The sequence below is a fragment of the Convolutriloba macropyga genome, chromosome 8 (assembly GCF_964194025.1).
Source record: "Convolutriloba macropyga chromosome 8, txConMacr16.3, whole genome shotgun sequence".
Classification (NCBI taxonomy): Eukaryota; Metazoa; Xenacoelomorpha; order Acoela; family Convolutidae; genus Convolutriloba; species Convolutriloba macropyga.
The window spans coordinates 6328850-6352075 of NC_134475.1; the positions used below are offsets into that span (position 1 = coordinate 6328850).

At 37.5% G+C, this 23226-nt stretch overlaps 1 protein-coding gene across 1 annotated transcript; it reads right to left on the minus strand.

The window, feature by feature from the left end:
* Window positions 1-892: 892 nt before the first annotated feature.
* Window positions 893-23007, minus strand: LOC142343897 (uncharacterized). Its single transcript, XM_075395279.1, has 4 exons — window positions 22833-23007; window positions 11410-11668; window positions 10244-10411; window positions 893-1353 (listed from the first exon to the last, which is right to left on the minus strand). The coding sequence occupies exons 1-4, from the start codon at window positions 22953-22955 to the stop codon at window positions 1052-1054; spliced, it is 852 nt and encodes a 283-aa protein (XP_075251394.1). The 5' UTR covers window positions 22956-23007; the 3' UTR covers window positions 893-1051.
* Window positions 23008-23226: the final 219 nt, after the last annotated feature.

A 23226-nucleotide genomic window follows, 5' to 3' on the forward strand; every position in this document is an offset into this window, starting at 1 on the left:
GAAGTTAGCAACAAAACAAGCAGCTGGCTGAAGCCGTACAAACTTCAGCACAAGATTGAACGTAGATTATCTCTAAGGGTTTTTTTAAATTCAATCAACAAAATTAAAGTTACAGTCCTTTTATACGTCCGAGCGACTAAATCTTTCGACGTGATTGGTTGTCAATTGAACCAGTGAAGTGCCGGGCTGGCGTACTCGAGAACCAGGCTGTGATATATCGGTCCACTGAGATTTTTGAGCAGCCGCAACAATATGCTTCGTCTCTTTTTTATTTACAATTGTAGAAATTGAACTGCAAGAATTCTTTTTTACTCTTTGTTGTTTTAAGAAAGTTGATAAATTTGTTCACGAGTTGGTTAAAATAATTGCATACAATTTTACAAAAAAGGTGAACGTCTTTGAAAGGACATCAAAAGGTCGTTAAACCTATCAAGTGATGCCATTTAGCGGGTCTTTCCCATTATAGCCCCCCACGAAATTATAGCCCCCCATTATGGTATAATTACCATGATGGGGGGGGGCTATAGGTTATCTGACCACTAAGCTGGGGGGGGGCTATAATAGGAAAGACCCCATTTAGCTCTATAAGTTGTTTTTTTAAAATTATTTAGGATACTTTTTAAGAACTAATATAACCTACTTTTTATGTTATTTCAATGTTTTCATCAAAGGAATATGATCAAGACTATACTGAATTAGTGAATACACGAGAATGGCCAGAAAGAACTATGGAATAGAACTACAGAAAGAGGGCGCGTTCTCATTTGAAATCTACTAACTTTTCTCAAATTATTCATTCATAATTAAGTGAGTTGGTGAACATAAATGGTTTAGAACACAATTCGACATAATATTTTTGTAGTAGAATTAACTCTTCTCCGCCTGTTGGGATTTAAAAATAACTAAATTTTATTTAAGAAAAACAGTAATTCTTTAATTCGATAAAGAATGTTTTTGTGTGACGAGTAGCTTCTCTCATTGACGAGCAGCGAACAGACACTTGTTTGTCATTTTTAGTGTCAACTTTAATTTTCCTTCTTTTCGCAAATTCTTAACGATGAGCTTCGACATTTCCACGCGGGGTAACATCAGAAGTTTGACCCCGTTTGACCACCACAAAACTCGAGTTTTCCTCTTCTTTCCAGTTGACAATTTCGGGAGCTCTATTCCATAAAACAAGTGCAATCGCAAATGCGAAAGAGAGCGTCAACTCAATTGTTGCGAACCAGAGGTTAACCGATGAGGCCGGGCTTTTAGCAGTTGGGTTTTGGTACTTCTCAATTACGTCACTGTATTCGGGGTACACTTTCAAACCCATGGTCCAGAGTATAGCCGCAAAGAAAATGAGAGCATCTAAATATAAACCAAAACTTGACGATGTTTTTATATACCACAATGACATGCTCGCATTAGCGCTCACACTCACATTAGCCAGATAAATTTTAAAATGTTTAAATTTGGTTAATAAACATAAACTGACTCATGTCTGAAGAATTGCTCTCGAACGACAGACGGGTGAAAAAAACTTGACACCTCCGTGAAACGAACCCCTCACCTCGCGCGCAATAACCAGATACACTGCCCACTCGGCTATCAGGCCCTTATATTTTGCTTGCTGCAATCGATATTATATTAACAAAAAGCTTTAGTGAGAACAAAAGAGATCACTCAAAAATGAAGACCGAAAGCTAGAAAAAGTCACTTGAGAAGTCAAAGATTGTTCTAGAAGAAAATCGCAAAATGCTCAAGCAAAAAATATGCATTAAAAAAACACCAACACGTTTACAATAATTGCTATGAACTTCGTTCAAGAGCAACCAATAATAAAGATAAACAGCTAACGTCGGGCGAATTGCTTTCAACCGACTGGCGAGCAGTTGGCTTAGGTAGTAGTTCCCTCGATGAATGCGGGGGGGGGGGGGGGGGGGCTCAAACTTTTGAGATTGAAAACCGAGACTGCTAAGGCATAAAAATCTAAGATCCTCCCGTCGTTAACTGATTATGCCCTATCTGAGGACAAAAAGTCAAATGGGTCAGACGAAAAATGGGTCAAGCAGAGTTTAGCAGGTAAAAACGCACAATTCATCACAACTTTTTTTCAATGAGAAAAAAGCTGAGGCTGACTTGAAATAAATTGACATCGAATCGTAGCAACCGAATTGCTCTCAAACAACCGGAGAGACTTTTTCTCCTGTAGTGGTCAGCTGCGGAAAAGTTATGCAAACATTGGGGGGACCAGAGTGAGTGTGCGTGTGTATGTGGGGGGGGGGGGGGGGTCAAGCGATGGAGGTAGGGTTGCGAGGGAGTGATGGAGGGGTTGAAAAAACAGATGGAGCTGGAGGGGGACAATTGGAGGGAGTTTAGGGGGCTGATGGGAGGGGGTGAGACCGAGGGGGTCAAACTTTTAAGACTAAGAACCGGCCTTCACACCTAAAAATTGTCTCCTAAAAACAAATTTGGTTTACTCCATATATACTAAAGTCTAGGGCTCTAAGAAAACCTTATACACTCCAAGCGTTACTACTTTATCCAATTTTTGAAGACGAAAAGACAAAAGGTCAGACAAAAAATTGGGAAAGCGAAAAATCACATAAAAAACAACAGGACTAATATAATTTCTATAAACTTCGTTTGTGGACAATTGGTAAATAACAACAATTTGGGGACAAAAATATGAGTATGTGTCACCTCAGCAGTCAACAATGCACAGTTGATCTCATTTTTTAATGGAAAAAGGAAATCTGAGACTGACTTGGAATATATTGTCATCGAATGGTGGCAACCAAGTCAAACATTTTATTTTGTTGCAATTTGGGGCGCCCCCTGACGTCTAGTTTTGACCTCCAATTAAAAATTTAAGAGTTTTAATGGACCGAAGGTCAAACTTTTGCTTAAAAACTTTACCTCAGGATTTCATTGATCTTTGAAATTGGATTCTATTAACTCTTAGCTTAGAACAAGGTTACGAGGAAACAACAACAATAATTATCATGACTTCATAAGTTTTTCAGTCATCGGGAAACTTTAAAAAAATGACCAAGAGTTTTTGGTGTTTTTAATTTTAACAGAGATGTCGAGATCATGTGTTCAATTTTTCGAGTCAAACTATATCCTTTAACTTAGTTTAAATTTCAAATTTGATCTTATCACCTTAATGAGACAGAAGCAAACTCATTAAAGTCTCCAATTGATATATTTTAATCTTCAGTAAATGGGGGTATGATTGAATACTTTGTTCAAAGTGACGATCTAGATGGTTTTTATTCGAGTTAGTTTATTTGCTGTAAAAAATTTTTACCACGTATTGAATGATTATGACACCCCTTAATCGTTCTACCCCAAATGTAAATCTGTGTGCTAAGAATAGTTTCTGTATCTCGATCTTTTGAATTGATAATGGTTATAAATATAGCTGGTTTTTTAGTCCTTTTTTGTCCCCAAATCCAAGTCATCCTCTGGATCCATTAATCATATCCCTCCTGTAAGTCTTTCTATAGAAAAATTGTTTGTCGTTGTCTCATTTTTGAGAAATTACTTCTTTTTTTCCGTTAAAAACACTTTTCATTCAGTTTACGAAAATCTGATACCTGACAGGATTTGAGCCCAGCACTTTTCGAAGCCGTAAAACTAATTTCTAAAACAAAATTAAATTGTTGTTAATAGTTACAATCCCATTCTGCTTACTACCTTTTCTTTTCACAACTGTTTTGCCTGCCCATTCTACGATGGATCAACAGACTGTGAAGCTGCTGATCTACACAGGAAAAGCACAAGACTTTCCGGTCTGGAGCGAAAGATTTGTAACGATGATACAGACGAAGGAGCTCTACACCACAGCACTCGGGAGAGAGGAGCGACCCAAAGAACACGAACCAGTGGCCATTGGGGAGAACAATGAGAAGAAGACTCACAAGATGTTGAAGGATGCTTAAAAGAATTGACAGATATAAAGGAGAAAACAACGTGTGGTGAATCTATAATCATCAACACTCTTGCTGATGAGACATGACTGTGCGATATGACGGTACGGAAGTTGATGTCAGATTTGTGGAACCTTTGGCGAGAAAGATTAAGGAAAGTTGAGACGCCAACAGTGGTGACTTTGATGGAACAGCTTGCTTGACTGCCGCCGGAAGACTGTGAGGACTTGGACAGCTACTTCATCAGAGAACAGGAGTTCTTCACGTGGCTTCAAGAAGCAGAAGAAGCAGTCATAGAGACTTCTTCAAGGCCATGAACCCCAATGGTCTGTCAATGAGGTATGGAAGTTTTGTAAAACAGAAAAACTTCAAACCGGCAACGAACGAAAAGGCTGCAGAACTTGCATGAGAGCACAGCACAGAGGTACAAGAGCAAAGCGCAAGTGCACAGCGCATATTGACGAGAAGGTCAACTAGACAAGGCATGCAAAAGGGACAGATGGAGGCGAACATGAGTCTGTGGTTAATGTTTCAACATTGGCTACACCAGGTGAGGAAAAACTGATCGGTTCTGGATCAGTGGATGAAAGCAAGTATGTTAGTTGTCAGTGCCTGCACAGATCACATAGTGAAACACATTGATGTGTTCGTGGACTTTGCAGTCATTCATTCAGTGGTGAGAAATCACAACGGAAAGGCTTCCTAGAGTAGTGGGCTGAGGCTGTGTGAGGATCAGAATACAATCCAGCAGCAGGGAATTCCAATAAAAATTTTAAAAAGTTTTATGTGTGCCTGACTATTCTGCAAACTGCCTATCAGTCTCAAGATGCATGGAGTGATAACATCGCTTCACGTTTGTTAGTTTTGCCTGGAGCGTTCGGGAGTTGAAGATCAGTTCCAACTGCTTGAAACTAGCGCAAGGAAGCGGCATAGATGATTGAGTCATCTGAATCAAGCGGATTGGCCAGGCATACACTCAAACAAGTGTGCAATTTGTGCTCATTGGCCGCGATGACAAAAATGTTAGTACCAAGAGTGCCAGAAGCACAAGAAGAGCAAAAACTGGAGAAGGTGATCACAGATGCGACGGGATCATGAGGAGTAGAGTCATTTTTTTGCAGACCACTACATGAAATTTTTGTCGAAGGACTTCTTGAAGGCAATGAGTGAATACTGGCCAGTCTGAGGAAAATTTCGGTCAGTCTGTGGCCGCCCAAGAAGCTAACGCAAGACAACTAAAATTAGTTTTTCTCAGAGCAGTTCAAGACATAGTGGCTGGACGCAGTCATTCTTCAAAAGAAGACCATACCGAAGACGCCAAAACAGAACTGGTTAGCTGAGAGGTGAAACAGTACATTGATAGAGTTGGCCAGATGTTTGCTCAATGACTCAGGACTTCCCAAGATGATTTTGAGAGCAGCAGGTCTCCACGCAGCCAGGTTAAGAACCTTGGTTGCGAGATGAAGAGAAGACAGATACCCAGCAGAGCTTATGTGAGGTACCAAACTTTCCTTTCCAGTTAGTATACTATCTATTTTTGTTTGCAGTCTTCATGAGGATGAGAGACAGAGAAGTCAGCAAACTTCAACCCAAGTCACTGGAAGGAAAGTTCGTGGGTTACACTGAGGAGGACAATGAATACCTTGTGTTCATACCGCCGAAAATAGAACAATTGACCTCCCGCTCCACAACCAAATTCACTGCCCACTCTGCTATCAGACATTTTTATTTTTGTTTCATTGCAATCGATTTTATATTAGCAAAAGCTTTAGTGAGAACATAAGAGATCACACAAAAATGAAGAACGAAAGCCAAAAATTTACTAAAGAGGTCAAAAAATGTTCTAGTAGAAAGTCGCAAAGTGGTCAATCAGCAAAAATTTTGCAAAAAAAGACCAACACTATTACAAAAATTGCCACGAAATTTGTCCAAGAGCAATTAGAAAACATAAACGACTAACGTCGGGCGAATTGCTCTCCAAAGATTAGCTTGCGTGGTAGTTCTCTCAAAAAATGGGGGGAAAGGACAGGCTCAAACTTTTGAGATTGAGAACCACCCTACGCAGCATAGAATAGTCTCCTCAATTTTTGGAGACTGGCAAAGCATAAGGCTCCACGATAACTTGTTGTCCTCCGGATGTTAACTGATTTTATCAATTCTGAGGACAAAAAGTCAAATGGCTCAGACAAAAAATGGGCCGAACAAAAAATTGCATTGAAAAAACCACAAGACTAATATGACGATTTAATATTTGAGAGTTTAGCAGGTAAAAGAGCTCAATTTGTCTCAATTTTTTTCAATGGGGAAAAAACGATGTTGATTTGAAAAAATCGACACAGAACCGTACTAACCAAATGGCTCTCGAAAAACTGGACTGCGTTTGTCTACTGTAGTGGGAAGCTTTGGAATAGAGATGCAAGCTTTTTTGGGGGGGGGTTTGACTGGAGTGTGTGGGGGGAGGTGTTGACCGGAGTGTGTGGAGATGGAGGAGGATGGTGGAGATGGAGGAGATCACTCAAAAATGAAGACCGAAAGCTAGAAAAAGTCTCTTGAGAAGTCAAAGATTGTTCTAGAAGAAAAACGGAAAACGCTCAAGCAAAAAATATGCATTTAAAAAACACCAACACGTTTACAATAATTGCTAAGAACTTCGTTCAAGAGCAACCAATAATAAAGATGAACAGCTAACGTCGGGCGAATTGCTTTCAAACAACTGGCGAGCATTTGGTTTAGGTAGTAGTTTTTCAAACAACTGGCGAGCATTTGGTTTAGGTAAAAACGCACAATTCATCGCAACTTTTTTTTCAATGAGAAAAAAGCTGAGGCTGACTTGAAATAAAGTGACATCGAATCGTAGCAACCGAATTGCTCTCAAACAACCGGACAGACTTTTTCTCCTGTAGTGGTCAGCTGCGGAAAAGTTATGTAAACATTGGGGGGACCATAGCGAGTGTGTGAGTGTGGGGGGTTCAAGCGATGGAGGTACGGTTGCGAGGGAGTGATATAGGGGTTGAAAAAACAGAGGGAGCTATAGGAGGGGGACAACTGGAGGGAGTTTAGGGGTCTGATGGGAGGGGTGAGACCGAGGTGGTCAAACTTTTAAGACTAAGAACCGGCCTTCACACCTAAAAATTGTCTCCTAAAAATAAGTTTGGTTTACTCCATATATACTAAAGTCTAGGGCTCCAAGAAAACCTTATGCACCCAAGCGTTACTTCTTCATCCAATTTTTGAAGACGAAAAGACAAAAGGGTGAGACAAAAAATTGGGAAAGCGAAAAATCACATAAAAAACAACAGGACTCATATAATTACTACAAACTTCGTTTGGGGGCAATTGGTAAATAACAACAATTTGGGGACAAAAACATGAGTGTTTGAGACCTCAGCAGTCCACAATGCACAGTTGATTTCATTTTAGAATAGAAAAAAGAAATCTGAGACTGACTTGGAATATATTGTCATCGAATGGTGGTAACCAAGTCAAACGTTTTATTATTGTGCAATTTGGGGCCCCCTGACGTCTAGTTTTGACCTCCAATTAAAAATTTAGGAGTTTTAATGGATCGAAGGTCAAACTTTTGCTTAAAGTTTTTACCTCAAGATTTCATTGATCTTTGAATTTGGATTCTATTAACTCTTAGCTTAGAACAAGGTTACGAGGAAACAACAACAATAATTGTCATGACTTCATAGGTTTTTCAGTCATCGGGAAGCTTTAAAAAATTGACCACGAGTTTTTGGTGTTTTTAATTTTAACAGAGATGTCGAGATCATGTGTTCAATGTTTCGAGTCAAACTATACCCTTTAACTTAGTTTAAATTTCAAACTTGATCTTATCACCTTATTGAGACAGAAGTAAACTCATTAAGGTCTCCAATTGATATATTTTAATCTTCAGTAAATGGGGGTATGATTGAATACTTTGTTCAAAGTGACGATCTAGATGGTTTTTATTCGAGTTAGTTTATTTGCTGTAAAATATTTTTACCGCGTATTGAATGATTATGACACCCCTTAACCGTTCTACCCCAAATGTAAATCTGTGTGCTAAGAATAGTTTCTGTATCTCGATTTTTTGAATTGATAATGGTTATAAATATAGCTGATTTTTTAGTCCTTTTTCATCCCCAAATCCAAGTCATCCTCTGGATCTATTAACCAAATCCCTGCTGTAAGTCTTTCTAGAACAAGATTACGAGGAAACAATATCATTATTTATCATGAATTCATAAGGTTTTCAGTGATTGGGAAATTCTCTTAATTTACATTCGTAAGATCTTAACAAATTCTTATAAAATTTTACCTCGAGTTTTTGGTGTTTCTAAGTTTAACGGAGATGTCGAGATTATGTTTTAAATGCAATGATCACTTGAGTGTGTTCAATTCACTACTCAACTGCTCACTAGTGCTCATTTGAAGCAGCACTGGATGAAGTGTCCACTGCAACAAGAGAGAGTCTCAGAGACTCAGAGTCACTTGAAGAGAATGACGCAGAAGACTTTTCACAGTCAGAGACAGTTGCTTTGAATGCACTAGAGCAAGCGGCAGAGCAGATCCCAGACGATTGACCAAATCAAACTTTTCGCAATTTTGTTTAAAGAAATCAGAATCCACCTTGCTTTGATAAAATTGCCTATGCGCAAACCAAAACAGCTTGCCAGGCCAAGCAAGATTATGATTGGGACTACTGGCAGCGGGCAATTAAGGACGAAGTCAAGGCACTCCATGAAAACGAGACTTATGGCCCAGCTAAACTACCCACAGACAGGGATCACGTGGTTGCACAAAGGGAAATTGGGAACCAGTAGTCAAAACAACAAGTACAGAGCACACTATGTGGCAAAAAAGTCTCAAACAAATGGAAGAGCTGGACCAATTTGAATTTTTAGCGCAAATTTGTAAGCCAGAGACATTCAGGAATCTACTTCAATGAAAAGCAAAGCTAGGCCAAGTGATGCACCAGTTTGATATCAACATTTTTTCTTGCACTTACCAATAGAAGGAGAAGTGTATCTGAAACAGCTACACGAGTTTATGAAATGAGGATCAGATGGAGATGAGTTAGTACGCTGACTGGATAGCTCAATTAAAAGTCTGAAATGGGCTTTTGAGAAGCTGCTCTACTGATATAGTGTGTCCCTACCAATCAGCACTGGCTAAGCAGAAAACGACTTCACAGATATCTTATAGGTTTAAAAGCTTTAAAACTTTCATACACAAACAAGGCTAAATATGATTAAGCGGGTAAAAGTGATACAGACTTGATTAGTGATGTTTACGCCAGAAGATCAAAGACGGGCTACTACTTTAAGCTCGATGGATGAAGCGCTGCGCATAGCTGGGGCGTCGAGCAGTAGGCCACAGTTGCCTTTTCATAAGAAGAAGATATTAGGGCATAGCCGCGGCAGTTCAAGAATCATTGTACTTTAAGCAACTTATAAAAGATTTTGGCATCCAACAGCACATGGACAGGTCAACCATAGTTGCATCAGACTTCGCCAAAACCCAGTCATGCACAAGAGGAGCAAACACATCGAGACAGATTTTTACTTAATTTGAGACAAGACTGAGAAAATGGCAGCGGAAATTGTCATGAAATCCTTACCTGTATCGAAGGTGGTGGAGACATTCAGAACAGTTTTGATGGGAGCAGACTCTACGTAATCAGCTCAAGTCTGAGTGTAGACTTAAACTTAGCTACAAAATGAAATTCTAATTTTCCAATTTAATCAGACAGAAGCAAATTAATTCAAGTCACCCAATTGAAAACATAGCGGGCAGTGCCAGAAAAGAGCCGCCAACGCATTTTAGATCTGCAGTCTCAAAAAGTATTAGCAAAAACAGACCAACGATAAATTTCTTGTTGTTAATTTCTGAGATGTTATATTTTGTTTACGGATTCGTATAAGTTATTTCTGATTCTATTAGCGACTGTACAATAACCTTCATTTAGAGTGACACGCACTCACTTGAACTTATCTCTTTGAATTCAAGTAAAGAAAAGTCAGTTTCGGAGTCAGGAAGTCACTCTTTGAGAGCTAGGTAAGTCAAGTGTGACCAAAAATTTAATAGGCAAATGAACAAAAAACTCGCTCCATTAAGAGTGAAAATTGACTTCACGCAGGCAATTCAGTTGAAATTGCTTGAAAGAATGAAGGAAAAGAGATTTCAGGTGACCTTGACGAAAAAAACATAGCCGGAAAAATTGCAGAAACTACTCAAAGTCGTTTCCCCCGAAAGAATTCACCGTCTTTATCTTTTGGTATCCGTTTGGTATCCATTAGTCGTGAGCCAGGATCGTCTTTAACCACTATACTCACGTGCAGTTAGACACAACGCCAGCTGTATATAGTCCAGAGGTGATTTGTGACTAATAGTGCGTTTACAGCATGCCAGTATGAACCAGGTGATGAGAGAGTGTGAACAGATAATGATAGCCCAGAGGTAACACGGCTTGCACACCTGCAGTACGATCTTGAACATGTCCGCTGAAATTAGCAAACAAAATTATAATTTGTACGTATCGATTTTTTTTTCACTGAGTCGGTTTTCACGTTTTCTTTAGTATCGTTTCTGATCGCGTATTTCGTTAATTCCTTAGTGATGAGTAAATTTAAAACATGCAAGATTCTTGCTAGAATCTCGCACGATATCAATCAGGCAAAAAACAACTCAGGGTAGTATTGTTTTAGGAAACACCTATGAAGGGAATTATTGTTTATTACAAAACTGAAATCCATGGAAAAATTTTCCATCATGATTTCAAAATCTTGCACGTTTTTAAATTCTGAAAATTTTTTGGAGTATTTTGGGAACTAACACTGAATGAAAACCAAATTACTCTATTAGGGTTACATATTAAATCAGTTATTGTTTCTGTTCTGTTGCTTCTTGTTCTGTTCTGAGACGGCGCAGTGAACAAGAACAGATCCCAAATTTTTTACAACTGTGATTTAAAAATTTATCTCTGGGGGGGGGGGGGGGGTCATCATGGAATTGCCTAAATATTGCGCATTTTGGTCAAGCGTGGAGCCAACGAAGCAAAATAGAGTCTTAATTTCTTTGGCAAAATTTTGTGCTCGGGCGTCAGGGAAAATTTTACGGGGGGGGGGGGGGGGGATTTTAACAATTTTCCGATATAACTTCAACTATTTTACATAATGCTTCGTTTGGTGCCAGAAAAATTACGAAAGATGGTGATTTGTAAATTTATAAATTTAATACCGACTATAACCGGCTCTTCTTACGTTTTAAAACCAATGAAAGCCAACGCTTTTTACGGTTTAAAATCGACGAAAGCCGACGGTTGAAGAAAACCGTTGAAAAAAAAAACGTAAAGGCTTTACTCGGTTTTGGTGAAGTAAAATCGACAAAAACCGACGATTTCTTTCGAAGTTTAAAAATCAAAAAACTTCAATTCGGGCGACTGTCTTACCTTCAAACGGAGGGGGGGGGGGGTGGAGAAGGAACATTCGCAATTCCTTACCTGGGAAAAATTGAATCGATTCCTCTTCCTCGTCTTCGCTTTTAAATGAAAACTTTTCTTTCTCTGACTCTTCCACTGATAATTTCTCACTTGGCCAGGTTCCCTTGGGGTAACTGTTGATGGAGGAATTGAATACATCCTTTGGATCTCCAGGTGGAAACTGATCCGACATCAACATGAGGTGGATTAAGGTGGCAGCTGTGAACAAAGTGCCTCCACTGATAATGAAAAATGCTCCCTTCTCACTCCACCTGTTGACCTGTTAAAATTGTGGAATTAAGATTACATAGTTTCTGGTATAATGATTTTTTACAAGTTCAATGCATTAATAATGCCCCATCCACTAGAGAACATCAATGCTTTATTATGAATATCCGCCTTATAACGACCTTCAATGTTTTAAAAGACAAATCAAAACTAAAATCAGTACTCAGTTTTTATAGTTTTGATGTTCAAATTAACTGGTTGGTTCCAATACTTTTGATTTGTCAATACCTTCTCTTGAACAATGAAGGTCTGTATCGGGCGGATATCCATAATAATGCATAGATGTTACGTTCTCTAATAAATTGGGCATCAATGATATATTAATGACAGATTTAATCGTATGAGATAACGAACAAAAATGCTAGAAAGTAGAGAGAAAAAAGTTTTGGAATGGATAAGTGACGTGGAAGTCATTTAAATTCAGTTCTGATAATCGAAATTCTTTAAAGAGTCAATTCATTTCGTTTTCAGTTAGTTTTAGCCACCGAAAATAGTCAAACAAATTTTCCACCAGAATTTAAAAACTTGCAGGATTCTGGCAAGATTTTGAGTCCAGGCTAAAAAATTTTTCTCTGGATTTCATTTTTGCAACTTGTTTTCTGAAACAGTAGTACACTAATTTATTTTTTTGCCTGGATTATTATCTTGCAAGATTATTGCAAGAATTTTGCAAGTTTTGAATAATCTTTCAAGATTCCTGCAAGTTTCGAATCCCCTCATCAATAGGAGATGTACGTTTAAGAGATCATGGTAGAGGTTAAAATTGAACAGAGCTTTTAAAGTAAGAGGGGTAGAGGTTAAAATTGAACAGAGCTTTTAAAGTAAAAAAAAGGAGGGCTGCAATTGAAATGTGGGCTATAAACGAAATAACTGAGCTATCAGCTGCCAAAATGTAAATGTGCGTTTAGTTTGTGTATTGCCTCATTTTTTTGATTAAAAATTTAATGGGAAATTTGATTTCATAAATGCATCATTAATAATAATTTGACCTACCTTATCATATGCCAATTATGGTTGATTGGATTTGGTTGCGGAAAGAAACCCCCACGGAAAAAAACCCCCACTTCGTTTTAGATAGGAAATAAACCCCCACGGAAATAAACCCCCACGGAAATATACCCCCACGGAAATAAACCCCCACGGAAATAAACCCCCACTTTACTATTAAAGAGCTGCGCATTTAGCGCGTTTGACCATACCTCGCGGGCCATGGCCATGCCTCAGCGGCCCGTGGGACTTGATATGAAACTATCACAACCGAACAAATAATGACGACCGAAATTCAATTTTAGAATGGGAGTTTATTTCCGTGGGGGTTATTTTCCGTGGGGGTTTATTTACTTTCTAAATTTAGGTGGGTTTTTTTCCGTGGGGGTTTATTTCCTAGACCCGATTGGATTTGATTAAATCCGCCATGCATGGTTTCAAACATGACAAAAATTATATACGGAAAACTTAGAAACCCTAACGAGATCAATCAATATTATTATATGGCGTGTATGGAACCATCAATGATTATTGTTCCGACCCCACTTGTGGGGGGAGGAACTATATACTCAAATGGGTTTTTTTTTGTTCCGTGAATTTTGGCCGACCGATATATTCATCGTAGAGAAATGTGCGTGGTATCATTAAAAAGCTCGTCCATCGTAGAATTCGAAATTAAAAAGATTTTTTTGAATTTCGTTTTTTTCGAGGAGTTATCGAGGTTCAAAGTTTCATGTGAACACTGGATATTTGGTTTACTTTTGTTCACTTTTACCGTAATTTTCGTTCGAATTAACGTTTTTTCTTCAAAAAATTTAATTCAGAACTAGATTTCACGCCAAAAAGTAAATCAATTTTAGGTTTTTAATAGACGAAAGGAGATAATACAGACTAGTTCTAGTCTTAGAGGGAAGTTTAATATATAAAAAAAATTCGAATTAGGTTTGGGAGCTCTTTTTTTAAGAAAATTTTGCAATTTTTTTTGTTTTTTCAAGTCACCTAGAGACTACTAGACACTTTTAAAATCGAAGTTCCATTAATGACCAACCTCTTTTACGATCAAATGAAGCCCAATGAACAAAAAAATTGTTTCGAAGGGATCGCTCATGTTTTTTTTTTTGGATTCGTATCTCAAATTTCGTAATTTCAAATGAAATTTTGATTTATTTTTCGAGTTTTTACTAAAGTTTTATAATCCTATGGTATAAACATTTTTACTAAAAGTGTAATAGATTTGCTAATAAGCAATAAGTGAACCTATCTAGTGCTGTGAGTGGACAGCTAATGGCTGTTAAGACTTTGAAAGTAAATTTTCGAAATTTTTTTAAAATTAGTTAATCATAAACTTATTTTTGTGAACTGTAAGTTCGTCTCAGTAAAATAGGATTGAACTCCTTCAAACCAGTGCAACATACGTTAATCTCATTGGCGGCTTTATCAAATAACTATTGGTTATACGTCTTCAATGCCACAAGATTTCAATTTTTTTAAAAAATTTTTTGGACATTTCGTTTTAGTGGTTCATTTTGAAATCTTATCCTGTCATCCTAATATTGATGGCTACATTTTGCTTTAGTGAAGACATCCAAAAGATCATAGATAAAACTTTCTGAGAAAAAATATGGTTTAAATGGCTTCAACACTTTCTTCTCCCATTTTTCTAAAGAAATTTTGGTTTTTGCCTGTATTTGTTGTTTTTTTTTTCATAGTCATAAGACATATTGTGATGTCCTATTGATAACCTAGGCATGATAAACATCTTTGTAAACATCGTGGCATAGCTGAGCGTACTCATTGAATTCTTATGAAAGCTTTTGAGATTAATGGCTGTTCAAACTTTGAAAATATATTTTTTTGGAATTTGTTTCAAACATAAATCAATCTTAAGCTTATTTTCGCGGATTGTAAGTCAGTCTTGGTAAGGAAAGAACCGCTTTTTTTCTGCATAAACAACAATTTAACTAGTTAGCGGTTTTGTCTTCTAACTATTGGTTTTTTTGACTTCAGTGCACGAGTTTTCATAATTTTTATAATTTTTGGATTTTTTTTAGTAATTTTGGTTCCTTTTGAAAACGTATTGCATTATCCTAATATTGATGGCTCCCATTGGCTTAGTGAAGACGTTCAAGGGACCGTTGAAAAATGTTTCAGAGCAAAAAGCTTATTGTTTAAATAGCTTCGACACTTTCTTCTCTCAATTTTCTACCGAACTTTTGGGATTTGCCTGTTTTTGTTGTTGTTTTCATAGTCAATGACTTGTTGTAAAGTCTTATTGATAAATTTTGAATGACAAACATCTTTCTCGTCACATCATCTAGGTATAATTTAGCGTCTTAAATGCCTTCCGTTGAAAGCTGTAGAATTTTATGACTTTGATACTATGGGTTTTTTCAAAAATTTCGGGGTTTTGATGTATTTTTCTTTGCCATACGACTTATTGTGATGAGTTATTGATGTCACATGAATGAAACCTATGATTGCTATTTCATCGATGCAGAATTTAGTGTGTTTAATTAACTGCGTTGAAAATAATTGAATTTAATGTCTTTGATACTAGGGCTTTTCTCAAAAACTTCGTGGTTTTAATATCTTTGTTTATATTTGTTGTTTTTCAAGTCATTTTGTAAAAATAGAAACAATCACCTTGCTGGTAAAAAATTAATTGAAAATAGAAGAGTTCACTGAAAAGTTCATTCTCTAATGGCTTCGAAACTTTTCTCGCTTATTTTTTGTGAGTTTGCTGTTTTTGCTTTTTTTATTTTTAGGTAGCCGTAAAATTCTGATCGGTCTCATAAACCTTTAATGTTGCCTGTGATGTTGCCCATAAACCTTTAATGAGTGATGTTACCCGAAGCAGTCAGTTTAAAGCCAATAGTCTTAAAAATTATGATATTATACATCTTCAAAGATTTATAATATCATAAGTTCAGTCTTTTTGTTCTTTTTGTTCTTTTTTTTGTTCTTTTCGTTTTTTGTTCTTTTCAGTTTTTTTGTTCTTTTCGTTAACTTACTCTCATCATTAAGAAGTCCACTCCAATTCCTTGAATTTCAAAAAACAACTTGTCTGCCAATATTATGTCGTAACTGATTTTTTGTTTGGTGGACATTATACGTTTTCATAAAAAAATATGGTGAGTGGTGTATTTGTGTTTCTTTTTTCTCTTCTTTTAGCTTATTCAGGTAATAACAGATCCCAATGATTTTCAAATGCGGCCCAAATGAACGAACTTCTTTTCTCTTTTAGTATAATTTTAGCTGAATGAGTATAAATGTAAACTGAAATAAAAATAAACAAAATTCAGATAATAGCTGATGATTTTAATGGCTTCAATAATTTATGTTATTGTTCTTAATTTTTTGAGATTTTCTGCGTCTTTGTGTAAATTGTTCGTTTTTTTGAGATTTTCTGCGTACTTAGTTTATTCCTATGGTTTAGTCTCAGCAAAGACGGGTCCCATTAGTTTCATATTGACTTTTTAGTAAATTTATCAAGAATTATTTTGTTGAAAAGCTAAAGATTTTTTTAGACCTTTGAAATTATTTGGTTTAAAAAATGTTGATTGATCTTTGACTTTAACCTCATTTTTTTTCTCTATGTCAACTTTTTACCTAATCTCATTATAAAAAACATACATCTGCTGTATAGTTAGCAAAAACTAAATTTGTGGAGTTAAGGTTTTATCTGATTGCATTTTGACGTTGTTACTAGGTGCTTTTAATTTTATATATTGGGTTTCTGCCGTGAAAATTTTGTTTTTGCATATTTTGTTGTTTGCTGTTTTTTCTCGTAGTCTTTTTATTGGTAGATCTCGTGAGCGCTGTAATGAGAAATGGCATTATGTAATTCAATTAGTATTTACGTTTTGTAACGTGTTTTTTAAAGTCAAACATCTATTTTTGTTATCTCTTCATTTGGTTGACAATTAAGTCAAAAATGTAGATGAGCTCGGGTCGGAACATCATGTGCGAACGCACATTAACGAGCCGCCTTGTTTATATGAATTTCAAATTTCGTCAACCCAGCTAGGCATCACAATAAGCTCATAGCGTTAGTGAATGAATTGATATTAAATTTTAGCGTGGGAAGAATAAATATTCCTAAATCTGACACGAAACAAATATGCACGAAAACATCAGACTATTGAAAAATTTTTGTTGAGTTGAACTAGTGGTTCTGTAAACAGAGCCCGCACTTTTCATACAAAAAATTCATTCTGTCTGTCCCACTTTGCTGGAAAGAAGTTTATTTTTGCAACTCGGGTCCAGGTAAGGTGCCAGGCCTGAATTGAGTTATATTATTTTCAATTTAGAAGAGCAAGCGAAGAAACTGAAACGTTTTTAGTCGTAGTGCTCTCAAAGTTACAGTTGACTAAAATCAACATTAATTTCAGAAAAAAAACCTAAAAAATCAACAGGCTTATGTATTTCTTACAAGTTGTACCATGTACACCAGATCGCAGTTTTTCCCTTAAAATAGAATTTTAAAAACTTCCCAGACGGCAAATCTTTGAAAATTTTCAGTCTTTTCTTGAAATAAGGAACCAGAAAAAGTCCAGAAAAACAAACAACCAAAAATTGGCCTTGGCACTACAAAAATTAATTTTTCTCTGCCGTGTAAGCGAGCCTTGTTTCAAAAAAACAGTAAATATTTCTTAAAGTTCGGCAGGCAGCAATGGAATATCTCTGAGTTGTTGCACTTTATTTCGTTTCTATAGGAAGAAAGTTTGAATTGGCACTGATAAAAACAGGTAATTCCGAAAATGCTTGACAGAAACCACAGGAATATTTAAATGAACAATACAACTATTTGATTGATGAAAAAGAACAACCAGAGAAAATGAATCTAATCTGCTTGGGTCCCAGTGTCTTTTATGTCACTCAATAACTAATTAAACGTTGTGATATAGCACGTTGCTATGTAAGAAACTAGAACATGCGCCTTGGAGCGTAAATATGCCCTTTAAGTTGGGCAGGGTGGGACAGAAGAGATCCGGTTTTTCAAGTGAGTTTGATTGTTCCTATGATCTGGAGGGCCAAAACAGAACAGATCCAATAAATTAAACATAACCGACTAACGTTGGGCGCATTGCGCTCAAACGAACGAAGAGTGGTTGGTTTCGCTAGTAGATAGCTGGGGCTTAGGGATGTTAGTACTAGGGGTGGTGACAAGTGTGTGTGTGTGTGTGTGTGTGTGTGTGTGTGTGTGTGTGTGTGTGTGTGTGTGTGTGTGTGTGCGTGCGTGTGTGTGTGTGTGTGTGTGTGTGTGTGTGTGTGTGTGTGTGTGTGTAGGTGGGGGGGGGGGTCAAGCGTTTTTGTAAGTGATGTAGGGTTAGGGCTACGAAGGCTACATGAGAGGGGGTTCACATCGACAGGTGGAGGAGGGTGGACAATGGGACATGGGGTAAGGGGAGCAAATAGCGTGGGCGAGGGTGGGGGTGACTGAGAGGGGCTCAAGGTTTTAAGATCAAGAACCGCCTTTCGCACCATGAAATTGTCTCCTCAAAACAGTTTTGGTGAATCAGATTCTTGTTGTTAGACTCTATAGACCCAATTACAAATATAACCGATTATCGTCGGGCGAATAAATCTCAAATTAAACTCGGTTGGCTTCGGTTTTAGCCAACTGGGGCTTAGAGATTTTAGCATTAAGGGGGAGGGTTCTGGGTCAAGGCATGGGGTGGGGTGGGGGCAGGGTGGGGAGGAGGGACGGGAGGAGTGTGGGGTAGGGTTAGGGGGCTGGGGTTAGTGGGGGGAGGGGCTGGGTGACTGGGGGGGGGGTCAAATTTTATTACGAACCGTCCAATTGTCTTTGAAAACAGTTTCGGTCAATAGCATACTTAAAGACTAGTAAGGCTTAACGGTCTAAGAGAGTTGCTTGGCCCTCTGGGCACTACCTGTTTATCTCGTTCTAGATGATTGGAGAAAGAAATGTCAAAAAGGTCGAACAATATCGACCAGGCGAAAATTGCATTAAAAAGACCACACGATTAATATAAATGCTAGAAACTGTGTTTGAGAGCAATTAATGACTGAGCATTTCTTGCAGATGAATTAGCTATTTGAAATGTAGGAAAAAATCGTTTCAAACCAACCGATTAGCGTCAAGCGAACTGATCTCAAACAATAGGCGAGTGGTTGGCTTCGGTAGTAGCCAGCTGGAAATTAGGGATGCTAGATTAAGGGGGAGGGTCAATAGAGAGCTGGGGTGGTCAAGTGTTTGGGGGTCAAGCGATGGTGGGCAGGGTTGGGTGGACTGGACAAGAAGGCTGTCCAAATTGCCAGGTGGAGAAGGGGGTGGACGGAGGAGTTTTGGGAAGGTATTGAGGTGTGACAAAACTGTCCTGAGGAGACTGAAGTGATTCTGACGGAGGTGATTCATACAATTCTAAATATGAACTCGTCTTCACATCATAAACTTCACTTCATCGCAGTCACCTGAGGGGGGGGGGGGAGGGAGGGGGAGGTAAGATTTTAAGACTAAAAACCGCTCGCTCCCTCACAATCTGAATTTGTCTCCTCGCGACAGTTTTGGTGAATTGCATACTTAGAGACTAGCAAGGGGTAAGATTGTAAGAGAGATGCTCAGCCAGTTAATGCCCTCCGAGCTTCACCCGTTTAACCTGTTTTTGAAGACAAAAACCTAAAAATCTTAGACAAGGAATCGCTCCAGCAAAATATCGCATTGAGGAAATACCTCAGGATTAAAATAATTGGTACAAAATTAGTTTGAGATCAACCAATAAATGTTATTCTGTTTTAATAAACTCTGATATTGCAAACATAACCGTCAGAACGGCTGCAAAATAGGCTTGCTTGATGTATAATAAAGATCGAAACAGATACGGATATAAGTTGAAAAAGTTATTGGTGCCGCTCAAAAAGATACGTAAAAAACGTAGAAACATGGAAAACGGTCAGCAATAAACTAATAAAGCTTGTTAAAACTCATTTCTCGGATGTCTTTTATTAAGGACCTTCATTGCGCATATGAGTGCCGTCGACTTAAAAAATAATCCAATATACAAAGAAAATTTTAATGTGCAACAGTCATTTTAATAAGTGATGTAAGTCACAAATGGTCAAAATCTAAACACGCAATTCTAAACCTAAAAACTTTAACTCAAGTCGGACAAACGCTTTTAGTGAGAGGAAAAAGTCATTCAGAAAAATTTTCCAGCTTTGCTTTGTCAACAAACCTAAAACGGAGAAATAGCGCCAGACGACTGAACAAAATCGTAGTAGGACAAGTCCTCAGATACAAACCAAAGAGTTGAATGAGAAACTAAAAAATACTGCACCTGAGCAGCAGACCAAATGAAAAATGCCAAACAAAAAGTTGAAACAATTCTTTCAATTTCACAGAAGAGAGATTAAGCAAAGTGTCTATAATTTTAGAATCAGCGTGTTGAATCCCAAGATGTTGTATACCAAGCTCCTGGCGAGCGACTAGCGGCAACATTTTCAAAACAAAAGCTGAAATAATAATGTCCATACATAGACACAAGACGAAACAAATTTTGGTTTTTTGTGTTAAAAAAATTTGCAAGCAACAAAGCATTCCGAAAATTTCAAAGGAGAACAAAATGCACCGCAAATTTGACCTTATTTTATATTTATGTCTTCAAAAACAATTTTTTGTTGCTTTATTCTGTAAGGCAACTAGCTTTCAAGCTAGCAGAGGTCTTGCTGCGCTAAAATGTTTGATCTGCAGATCAATGGACAAATGCCAACCAAAAACGTAAACAGTCTCATAATTCAGAACAGTCATAAACAGTCTTCATAATCAGAAACTAGAATAACCAAACAAACTTAACAGAAAAGCAATCTCTGATATAACTAGAGCCAAATTTTTGTCTTGAAAGCCAAAATTGATTACACTAAATATGCTTCTTAACCCATGCTAATGGCGTTTTCATGGCCCCTAAGGAAAGAAGAACTTAGGAAATATGACAAATACTTTTTTGTCATAAGAAAATATGACAAAACAAAATTGTAAGTTGCAGAATTTGTTCGAGCCTTTCTAAACTTTGATTCATTAATAATTTCAAAACTGTTAATCTTTCTCTCAAGTAAGCTCAGTAAACCATCTGCAAATTTTGAAGAGGTACAATAAATTAATCTACTAAAAGGCCAATAAAGTCAGTAATGACAAAAAGGAATTTTTCCGTTTGTGCCCCCCCCCCCCAGCTTAGTGGGTGCATATTATTTGCAACCCCCAGAGGCACGTGCAATATTTCAACATAATGATTTACTATGTAATGACACGTGCTCTGTATTCTGTATCTGGGGGGAGCATAACGTACTGGGGGGGGGCACAAACGGAAAATATCCGACAAAAATTTTCAAGAAATATGAAAACAATTTTATTTTTTTTTTGAAATGTTGCTATATTTCGTGATATCAATATCCTCAGAACCATTTAATTGTTATCAGAATTTATTCAGTAATTCAATTTGAGCTCTAAAAAATTTCGCTAGCCCATGAGGATCGATTAACTTGGAAAATAATAACAACTTTCAGAAAAATAAAAAAGTTTTACTTTTATCAGAAAATTTGCAAAAGTTCGTGATATTAAAGCTTTGAAAACAATTCTGTTGCCCCTAACAACTATGCAGTAACTTATTATCAAAACCTAGAGGGAATTCCGTGGCTTTTTGGGGCTGGAAAACCTCAAAATATGAGAAAAAAAATTGAAAATAATTGCATGTTTTTATCAAAGGATTGCACAAATTCGTGACATTAAAAATTGAAAAACAATCCATTGCCTTTAGAAATTTTGCAATAACCTATTATTAACCTGGAGGAGGTTCCCTGCCCTTGTTGCAGGCAAAGTTGAAAGACGGCAAAGATTTTGGATCTTTTCCGTTTGTGCCCCCCCCCCAGCTTAGTGGGCGCATATTATTTGCATCCCCCAGACGCACGTGCCATATCTTTACAAAGTGATTTACTATGTAATGGCACGTGCGCTGCAACTGGGGGCGCATAACGTACTGGGGGGCACAAACGGAAAAGATCCAAGATTTTCAACAACAACTTGAAAAGTGCAAAATTTATTATCATTTTGCGGGTTTATGATTGAATTAACAAATCATTAAGCTCAAAAAATTGAAAACAAAAGCAAAAAACAAACAGAAAAAATGTCTAAGAACGTGAAAAAATGCATCGTTTTGGGTCTCAAATACTGCTACTAAAAGAACTTTTAGCCTTGACGGAAGGTCTTCTCAGCAGCGCCACCACAATACGCACTTGAGGAACTACTAAAACTATCGGATCTATTCTGTTTTGCCCCCCAACCAATGTTTTTTATGACCCCCAGTTACAAATTATATGGTGTGATATAGCACGTTACCAAGTAAGAAAAATGCACGTGCGTCGGGGGGAGTCATAAAAGATGCTGGGGGGGGCGAAACAGAATAGATCCAAACTATCTAAGGGCCTCTAATGAAACTTCACGTCGTATGAGCTTGGCTTATTTATCCCGTCTTGAAAGTTTAAATTCATTGAAAATGTTGTAAACAAAACAACTGTTGAGAAAAAAACAGTTGTAGAAAAACAACTTTAAAAAGACAGAGAGCACCAATACAATCCAAATTCTTTGGATTGTGAGAAATCAAGAACACAGCACTGTTGATCCAATCAGCGTACAGTTTCGCAGCTATAACAAAAGATCTATGAATTTTTTGGAATGCTAGTTGATTTCACAGTTGGTTCGATAGATTTTTTTTCTAGTAAGTCAAGTCTTTCAAGGTCTCATCTTTTGAAATGACATACTTTAGTGCAAGATAATTATACCGAAATTTGGAAATCACAATAATAATTTTTTATGCGTTTTTTAAACAAACAATACAATAATGATGCATCTACTCTTCTACTTAATCTTAATTTTACTTAATCTTAAGTTAACCTATGAGCCATGAACAATTACATACAAAGATAACCGACTATCATCGGGAGATTTGCTCTCAAACAACCGGCGATTAGCTTCGTGGTCATATACCCCCCCCCCCCCCCCCAGTTAGTGGTCATATACCCCCCCCCCCCAGTTAGTGGTCATATAACCTACAGCCTGCCCCCCCATCATGGCGATTATACCATAATGGGGGGGGGGCTATAATTTCGTGGGGGGGGGGGGTTATAATGGGAAAGACCCCTGTAAATTGCACACTAACTTTGGTAGATTGTCCCTCGGCCGCAGGTGTGACTGCAGGACTTGATGAAGTGTCCTTAGCCATTGCCTCCTCTTTACACCCACAACACCTTGCGTGTTTGTTTCTGTACTTCTTACTCCACATTTACAATATGTCAGATCAAACAACAAAACAAATTTCACAAGTTTTCAGGCTCCAAAATTAATGTTTTACTGTTGTATACTTTCCAATTTGAAAAAACATAACCAGTAGAATATATAAATTCTAAAGGATCTATTCTGTTTCCCCCCCCCCCATCATGGTAAATCTACCATAATGGGGGCTTTAATTACATGGGGGGGGGGGGGGGGGTGGGGCTATTATGAATGGAAAAGACTCAATATCTCAAAAACAGCAACATCCACGATGATCAGTT